The sequence below is a fragment of the Corticium candelabrum genome, chromosome 6 (assembly GCF_963422355.1).
Source record: "Corticium candelabrum chromosome 6, ooCorCand1.1, whole genome shotgun sequence".
In the NCBI taxonomy this organism is placed as follows: Eukaryota; Metazoa; Porifera; class Homoscleromorpha; order Homosclerophorida; family Plakinidae; genus Corticium; species Corticium candelabrum.
The window spans coordinates 2680899-2690307 of record NC_085090.1 but is presented as its reverse complement, the minus strand read 5'-3'; the positions used below and the strand labels follow the sequence as shown (position 1 = coordinate 2690307).

General features: G+C 39.0%; 1 protein-coding gene across 2 annotated transcripts; it reads left to right on the top strand.

Moving 5' to 3' along the window:
• Window positions 1–3919: 3919 nt before the first annotated feature.
• Window positions 3920–7841, top strand: LOC134181318 (short-chain collagen C4-like). 2 transcript variants are annotated; one of them, XM_062648574.1, is made up of 8 exons: window positions 3920–4055; window positions 4120–4159; window positions 4246–4272; window positions 4446–4463; window positions 4528–4605; window positions 4668–4781; window positions 7099–7326; window positions 7401–7649. In XM_062648574.1, the coding sequence occupies exons 1-8, from the start codon at window positions 3960–3962 to the stop codon at window positions 7559–7561; spliced, it is 762 nt and encodes a 253-aa protein (XP_062504558.1). In that variant the 5' UTR covers window positions 3920–3959; the 3' UTR covers window positions 7562–7649. The 2 variants fall into 2 exon arrangements, with proteins under 2 accessions (XP_062504558.1, XP_062504557.1); XM_062648573.1 differs by having other exon boundaries at window positions 7099–7841.
• The last annotated feature ends 1568 nt before the right edge of the window (window positions 7842–9409 follow it).

Here is a 9409-nt window from a genome sequence, read left to right as displayed (position 1 = left end):
CAGAGGCAACATCTGCTTTTCCTCAACAGACACCCATGGAGAGGGAGAGAGAGATACGCTACTTTTTTTGCAAATTTTTTATTGGCGATATGACTTATATTCAACACGAGGACAGAACGCAAGAGACAGACGACTTCTGCCATCTCATGCAGGTAAAATCCTCACTGCAGATCGATTAAAACCAAACCCCCAAGTATAAGGACGTACAGAAAATGGTGAAGAAAAGAAAACGACAGCGTCAAGAAACCCGCCTCCCAGCAGGGAAATCCAAGAGAACGCATGCAATTAGTTTGGCCTATAACAGTGAAGAGGATGACTGTTTTTGTAGCGGTTGCAGTCAGTCGTACTACCAAGACTCAGAGAAAGAGAAATGGAGATGGATAGACTGCGACAATCTCTGGTGTTGTCGATGGTTCCACTTCTGGTGTGCCATGCTCGATGGGATGCCAGAACATAGTAATTTCTGGAGCGGTCCAGACTGCATAGACGCCTAAGAGACACGAAAAAAAGTTTCTGTTATATTTAGCGTAATAGATCGTTGGCATAGTGAGTAAACACCAATGTCCACATTAGAGATAGTAGAGTTAATATCAACCTATGTAGTACGTCAAGTTCTAGTTGAATAATAGCAACTCTACAAATAGCTACAGACTGGAGAGTGAGCCTGCGTAAACATAAAAAGCCAAGGGTAAATTGCGTCTCTAAATGAGATTGTCTTAAGGCTTCTGATCAGAACCATTCCAATTACTTTGAAAAGTGTCCACGTCTAGGCGAGTTTATTTTACCTATCATAGGCGAAGGAAGCCTCTGCTGAGTGAGGGGGGCACAACGGTTTGTCAGGCCATAGAAATCCAAGAACACTGCTAACTCTATGCCTAGGAATACTAAGCAACATAAAACATACTTAGATTTTACCAAAATAGCTTGACCAGCCAAGATGACATGGATAACGGAGAGCATTTTGTGGGGGCACGTGCCCCCACGGCCCCCCCAGTTCCGTCGCCACTGCCTATAACAGTGGTTCACTTATTCTATGTACTGAACATTACAACACAACGTAGTATATTGCACCTGTTACTTTTTGTCTTGGAGGATCGCCAGAGAAGACTCCTAGGAACGTCTCATTGCATCGTCTACGTAGACAGTGTCGTCTTCCTCGTCACTATCGCTTTCACGAAACGGGTCGTTTCTGTCGTTCACCACGTCATGAGAAACAGTTTTGTCACGCAAAAATAATCGTCGTGCTAAGGCGATCTGTATGTACCATGCAGATGTAGGTAAACACGTAAAAGGATACGGCTGCAGCTGGACTTGGAGGGTCACTTGCGTTACAGTCAAGTCGACGAGTCACTTGGCCTCGAACTTCCAGACGTTCAGACTGAATTTTTTCCATCAGAATGCTACAGTATCTTGCCCGTAAGAAGGACGGCGAATGGATCTGAACCAATCATTATCATCATTGGTTCTGTTACTCTTGTGTATACTAGAGACGTAGCTGCATAGATCTAATTCACTGTGGGTTTTCTTTGGAGGATTAATTTCACTTACAGACCATGCCTTCTTACCTAACACATTACCCTGCCTTCACTACTATGTCAGTACACGTTTGGCCCACTAATGAGGACTATGCTATCATATGTATAATATATATATATATATATATATATATATATATATATATATATATATATATATATATATATATAGCTTATTTCGTGAACAGCCTTCTTGCTATTTTGCCTTTACAGAATATTCAATCACATCAACGCGCATTGAGACTGATCCGAAGGCTACGGTTCATATAAGTAGTTGATATACACTCGAATACAATAGAAAGCATACAAAAGAGAAATTAATTGATATAGCTTTTAAAGAAACAGCACGTTCTGCTCAGTGTCTACCTGTTCAACTGTAACATTTTATAACAAACCAACATGAGCCATCAGTAATAGAAGAAATATTTAATCGAGGTATTTCACACGTGCATGCTCGCACTCCGACAAAAACTGCATGATTATAATGTACTTCGAGAGAATCCTAGATATAATCCACGTTCGAAATGAAGCTTCTTAGTGTAATGATCGCAAATGGATATCAGGTTGCTGTAGCGCTAATCGGTTTACGAGGTTCGAGTCTAAAGTGTAGAGTATACATACCTCTGTGCACGTATATTACTGCTCTAGCCAGTCGTATACGTACAAGACGGGCAGAATCTGTTTTGCAGTTCTCAGTCAAGATTTCTCTGTTACCACGTAATGAGTATACGGGTTTCCCACATGAGTATTGTGCAAGATTGCAGACGGTGTCAACATTGCAATATAAAAATCTGTCTTGCAATTTAAACGGACTGCTAAAGTGACACTGTGTCGGATGCTTGTAACTTGCTTGGCTACGTAAAGTCCACAGAAGCAAGAAAAAGGAAAGTAGACGGAACAGTGAACTTATTGAATCATCATTTAGTCTAACACACAGAAGTAAACCATCGATGTCTAACTTGTCTCGGTCTAATTAATTAACACCTGTATACATACACCTCACTCCCATCATGTTCCAACCTTGCACCTGTTTTTCTTTGCATCTTACGCAAATTAGTCCATCCCACTCACGATATCGCGGTGGCTAACGCTGAGATTTGCAGTTGACTTATTATTAAAAGTGACTTGATGCTTTACCGTGTTTCTAATTTGACGTCTTCTCCGAGAGGGAAAACAAAACCAAGTAAGACTACTCTTTCTCATTGAAAACACTTTAATTAATTAATAAAACAAACTTGAGGCATTGAATTGACTGATAACTAAAGGACGTGTAAAATATCAAAGCATAATTATCTACCAACAGACTACTGTCACACGCAGCTTTGGAGATTACTTGGTTAAAAGGGCATCCCCACAGTTATCTAATTAGGAGTTGGAGGCACGTGAATGCTGATGCAATCCTGAAAGCCGACCTTGTGTTACCCTGTATATAATATTTTGACTTTCTTGATCCACGGTGCGATGAAAATGTAAGTCAGTGCATGGTTATCTGGAGATCAAAGTATTAGAGAGGCAGCAGAGCAGAAACAGAGATTGCCCAAGTCTGCCACGAGCTAATCTAATTATATTAGTGCTTTCTAGGAGACTTTTGTCGTTTCTTTCTTTAATTAGAATTGCAATGGCGTGTGTGTGTGTGTGTGTGTGTGTTTGTGTGTGTGTGTGTGTGTGTGTGTGTGTGTGTGTGTGTGTGTGTGTGTGTGTGTGTCTGTGTGTGTGTGTGTGTGTGTGTGTGTGTGTGTGTGTGTGTGTGTGTGTGTGTGTGTGTGTGTGTGTGTGTGTGTGTGTGTGTGTGTGTGTGTACCTGAATGTCTGCGGCTTGTGAGAGCCTGACACTCTCTCTTCACTGCTAAGTATTCTCCGCAAAACTCACTTGCGAGAGCTTCGGGACCATTTCGCACGGTCTCTTCGCTGCCTGTATGGGGCTTCCTTTCAAACTCACTTTCGCCGGAGCTCACAGGATACTCGCAATGAGCAGTCGCGATTGCTTTCAGTCACTCTGTTTGAGCAAGATCTCGACATTTCTCACAGCGACTCGCTTCGAGACTTGGTCAACGTGTTTAGGAATCTCATGATCAAGAGAACAAGACAGAAGAGTTATTAGTGTGAAGTCTGAAAATCCAACAGCGTTCAAACTCTGGAAGTTGTCTGGACAAGATTCTTTGACTATATCTAGGCTTTCCCCCGTTTGTGGTTGCATCATGTGGCGAAGGCAGCCAGTCAGCTGAAACTAAAAATACGACAATGACGTCGTAATTGCAACAAATTGTGCAAGCTAATTGGTAATGCTTACTCATATCCTATTACGTCATCTACAAACTTGCTTTACGACACATATATAACTAGACGATGTGATTTCAGAACATTCTATATAGAGTGCACTTGCAGTGCAGACTGTGTAGTCGTACAGAAAAGAAGACAGTTTCAATGGGAGCTGGGATGTGTAACTTTGTGACGTTTGTTTTTGTAAGCACATCTCTTCTCGTGAGAGTGTTCAGCAGCAGCAGCAACACTCCAACTCAAGTAAATATTTTATGCAATCTTAATCATAATATAACCTTGTTTTACTCTCTTCTGATTTTTAAAGACAACAAAGCAAGAAGAATTTCGAATACATTGCGTTACTGGTATGTTGATTGCTGTTGCAGATCAATTTAGCTGGTCAACCTTATTTCATTAATCAAAATTAGCTGGTCATTTTCTGCTGTTACAGGCCCACGTGGTCCTCCAGGAAGAGATGGTAATTTCAAAACATTCAACTCCGTATAAACTAAAACGCAAGGATAGATCATTTACTAAGGAATGGCAAAATAATTTCATAAAAGTTTGATACCAGAAATTAGAAACATTAACATTTACGCTGAACATTTTATTAAATAAATAAAAATTGCATTAATAAAAATGCATTTTTAGGAGTCAATGGACGAGATGGTGACGCAAAATGAGAAGGAAGATAAACTATAATATTGTCTTTGTGGAACCTACTGCTGTTTAGGAATTCAAGGAATTCCAGGAATTCCAGGGTTACCAGGAATAGTAGGACCTAAAGGTTCACGTGGAGAGACTGGAATAGGTAAACTGCATGCAGGTGTTAGTTTCAACTCATGTTTTGCAGTATAGATAAATACACGTTAGAGAAGCCTGGCCCTCCAGGAGGTCCTGGAGCTTCCGGAAAGAAAGGTCCTAAAGGAGAAAAAGGGGTTAGAGGAGAAAACGGAGAAAAGGGGCTAAAAGGAGAAGAGGGAAAACGTAAGGTCTTTTTTCTTTTTTTGCTAGTCTGTATAAAAATGTAAACTGTAAACGTTGCGCTTACAATTTTAAAAATTGCTTATTTCCTAAGACTGTTGTACTTAGCGTCAAGTAGTTAATCAAATAACCCTTTCAACAGCAATTATTCAAGCAAATGCAATATGATCTTAGTGAATTATAGGTTGGAGTAAAGTAATGATGTTTCAATGATGCTAATCATATATCATTTATCTAACCACAAATTATTTGCAATGTTCAATACTGACTAAACGTATGTTTTATCATCACACAGCTATTTGGCATCTAAAAACGATGAACTTGTTGCAACTTACATTGCCACTTTAATTTGTTAAAAAACTACTTAGGCAAAATTGCGTTAAATAGTGCTAAAGAATGATGTTCGTTTTACTTTTCAGAAAATTGCTCAATTTGCTTTTTGTTGTCAAATGTTAAGTTAGCTTAAAACGTACGAAACATGGATTTAACTTTGGTTATCCTAACATTTCGCGTTATGCATTAATGATGTGAGTGATTCTATTGCCTATTTGCAACCACACGATGTCATTTGAAGTTTTAGAATCAGACTGCTCTGCAAAAGCCTTTTCCTAATAAAAGTTGGCGATTTGTATTTGACTACCTTCCGTTGTCTTTTTTTTTACCTTTGAAAAATGTAATTATCGAACTTAGCTCTTATCATTGTGACGGTGTAGCAGCGAATTTGTCACACACACACCCCCGGCCGTGTACAAAGTCCCCCAGACCAAATCCGCTAGCAGCAACAACTCGCGGATTTAGTCCCCATAAGTCCGATGAGTTTAAACTAATGTTTCTGTTTATTTGAAGTAAAATTGAAGGGTTTATGTATGTACGTACACTTCTTGCATGAAATTTAAATAGGATTTGCTTGCATTTGATCACGCAAGCGTTTTCTTTTGCTGTCGCAGTTGCTATAAAGTCCATATACCGTTCATGTCTTTATCAACACCTATTTCGTGATTGTCATTAGGTAGTAAGCTTAATACTCAGAAAGTGTACGGAAAGATGCACTAGAAAGGGGTGGTTAACTTACTCATAAAAATTGAATAAGTATGAGGAGATGCAATACAGACTTGTTACAAAGTAGTTAGAATATATTATTTTACGATCAAAAATTGACATTTATTAATTCCACGTTTTGTATACCAGACCTCCTTGTTCACTTCTTTCTAGAGCAAGCATCTGTGCATCTACGTAGAATAGATAGAAAGGACTCAAATCATTTGCTAATTTTTATTTGATTTTTTTGATTAACAAATGAGGTGTTAAATTCTGTTTACTCGTTTGATATAAGTAAAGACGCTTTCACAGCCGCTGAGATTAATGTCAAAACTAAGGAAATCTTTTTCCTAGGTCCAAAGGTGTGCTGTTATGCAGTAGGAGACGTTCTCGAGACAAAAAAAACACCGCGCAAAATATGTAATAAGTCTTAATTAATTAACAAATTTACGTAGACGGCCCAAATCCGCGTAGGAGGACTTAAAGCCGCGACGCGTGTGTTGTCCAGGTAAACGGCATCGTATCATTGAAGCTTTGAAACATAAAAGATCACACGTCCACATACACAGCCAGGCTTACTGAAACTTCTGGATAATCCATCAATTATCTATGCTAATTTGTCAGTCAAGTGACCCTTAAAGTTTTGTTTGTTTTTGGCTCATAAATAGAACTAAAATAAGAGAATTAATTTTATTTTCTAATCAAATTTGAAATTAGTAAAATTTACAATCTTGTCTGGAAAACTAGCTGGAGAGCAATCTCCTACAATTGACTCTGTACTATGTTTTAGCCTTACTTTGGTTCAACATCTTCGTATATTTGTTACTCATTCCAGCCCGCCCTACTTTTACGGACCGACCTAATATAATTATCTTAATCATTAACATTAATGATTGTCTGGGCAAATCATGGTTGGTCGTCGAAGCATGAATTGCAATTGTGCCAGAGTTGTCGCTCTCTGGCCTACCTTTAGCCCTCCAGAAACGTTGTCTATTCAAAAGGTATTTGATTAAGTCTGCCTTGGTCGAGTCGAGGGATTGCTCAGTGCAGGGAAGTTACGTACGGCGGGAATGGGCAAAACTCAATTTCGCTGGTAGGCGTTAGGTCGCCGTTGCCTGTTGGAGAAAGCTGTGGCAGTCTTGGGTCAGTACCTCGAGGTTTTATTTCTGTCTAACGCACTAGAAAATAAAAACAAATGTTGCCTCTCACCTTTATTTTGGCAAATAGATCGAATACTAATGATTAATCTTTTCAATCAGGCCTAATTCTGTAAATATTTTAGCTGCCGTGGCTGCTGTAAGCTTTACTGGTATTACCTACGTGCAATGGGGAAGAAAACGTTGCTCGTCAGCTGACGTTGAAACTCTTTACTCCGGTGTGGCTGCTGGGTCGCATTACACTCACGGCGGAGGAGGAGCCAACACTCAGTGTCTTCCCCTTGATCCTGTTTGGGAAAATTTCAAAGATGGCCACGGGTCGGGGAATCAGATTCACGGATCGGAGTATGAAGGTGTTCAGCCATTTATCAACAAAGTACTGCACGATTACCAGGTTCCTTGTGCTCTATGTTACGCGGCCACTAAGAACAATCAGTTCATGCTACCAGCAAAGAATATCTGCCCAAGTGGATGGACCAGAGAATATTACGGATATCTCACATCAGAACATTATGTTCATTCAGGAAGAAACATTTACTTGTGTCTCGACCACAACGCAGAACCAACGGGTACGAACACCAACCATAATGGCAATCTTTTCTATGTTGTTGAGGCTTCGTGTGGATCTCTTCCTTGTCCTCCGTATGTAGACGGTCGCGAACTGACATGTGCAGTCTGTACGAAGTAGAATTTTTTACTTATTGACTTGTGTTGAAGTAAGAAACTACTAGTAGTGTTAGCTTCTGTCTGCGCTGTTTCAAAACATAAAATTTTTCTCTTCTACTGTTTACAGTTACAGCATTGCGTATATCATTACCATTTCAGTCACTTTATGTCATAACTGTTGAGTCGCAAAATCACTTTTGAACTAGAAACGATTTTGATGTATCGCAATTGTTGCATTGTATCATTGTACTTGCTCACATCTGCACAATTATACTCTTAGTTGACGTATAAAGAAATTACTTAATTTAATTAACTGTCAGGCAGACATATATCATTTTATTGTGTAGGTACAAAGGGTTTACAAAATATATACTCTGATAAGTTTCACATAATACAAAGACCTTGTGTCTTAAGGAAATACAGAATTGTGTCTGTAAAACTCAAATATTAATTTATTTTGAGGTTCTGCTAACGTCAGCTTAACATTCTCCAATCTGTTCTTACATAAATTTCAGCTCAAACTTTCTAAACATATATATACATGTACATACTAATTTTTTTTAAATATGGACACTTATTAGACTCTTCCACGCTTTAAATAACGTGCTGCCTACAAGGCGTTAGAAAGACTATCTGCCAGCGAAAAGCCAACTGAATTCTTCATAATGTGTTACGAAAAAGGAAACGTGCATATGGCAAGCGGCAGTTTGTAAACTATGAATATTGCTATAATCATGTATGTGTCGGGTTTGCAATCTAGTATTTGTAAGCAATCGAGATTCAATATGTTGAGTTATGGTCTGTAGACTATAAAGGAGTGTCTTTGTTTTCATAAACTTCTAACAATGCACTGTAAAGCCCTGTATTCATATCTATCTGATATACTTGTTCAAGGAGACGCATTGATCTGCAGAAGTTCGCAAATAGGCAACGTATCCATGTACAAGATGTCGGCACTTAATAGCTAGGTTGCCTTAGGAATTTAACGGCAGTAGAAAATGTATAAGTCCTACAGCAGAATAGAACGTCAGATACAATACCCAGCTAACGCCCATTCTTAATTGATTACATATTCATTTGGATAAAAGCTTAGTCCGTTGTGAATGATTCAACTGCAAAAGAAATACACTGAGTTCATCAACACCGTATCTTGTTTACTTATTGCAGTATCAGCTGTCATTATGCATGCTTGTATTTCCTTACCGCAGAACATAACTCATAACCATATTATTTGTCATCAACGTACTATCTGTGAACTTCACTGCTATAGATGCAATTAAACAGCCAAAACGTGCAGTCAAATTTTTCTATGGTGTCACTCAGTTACACCCGACTGGCAAAAATATCACCTAACTTAAACACCTCTACTCGACAATACACATGAATTTTGCGGGACAACGCACATCTAAAAGTAAGCGGTACTAGGTAACAGCTCACGACGTATTTTGGTAGTAAAACATGACCATGGAATGGGAGTTGTAAGAAATGCCTATAATCCAATTAATAGTACGAATTCAATAGTTTTGCAAGCCCCTCATGTCAAGTTAGGCAGCTTTTTATCCTTCTTTTTACTTGTTGATTTCCCACCTAGCCTGCGCAAGTTATTATTAATCTTGCTTTTACATGCAATGACAGCAGGCTTTTTGCAATCTTCCTATTTTAGCAGGTGAAGGTAGACTAAATGTTTTAATATTTTTCTATCTACGGGCGTCTCTACTAGTGGCCCTTTCTCAGATGTTGTTGGTGTGGGTGTCACGACTGCTGCTATCT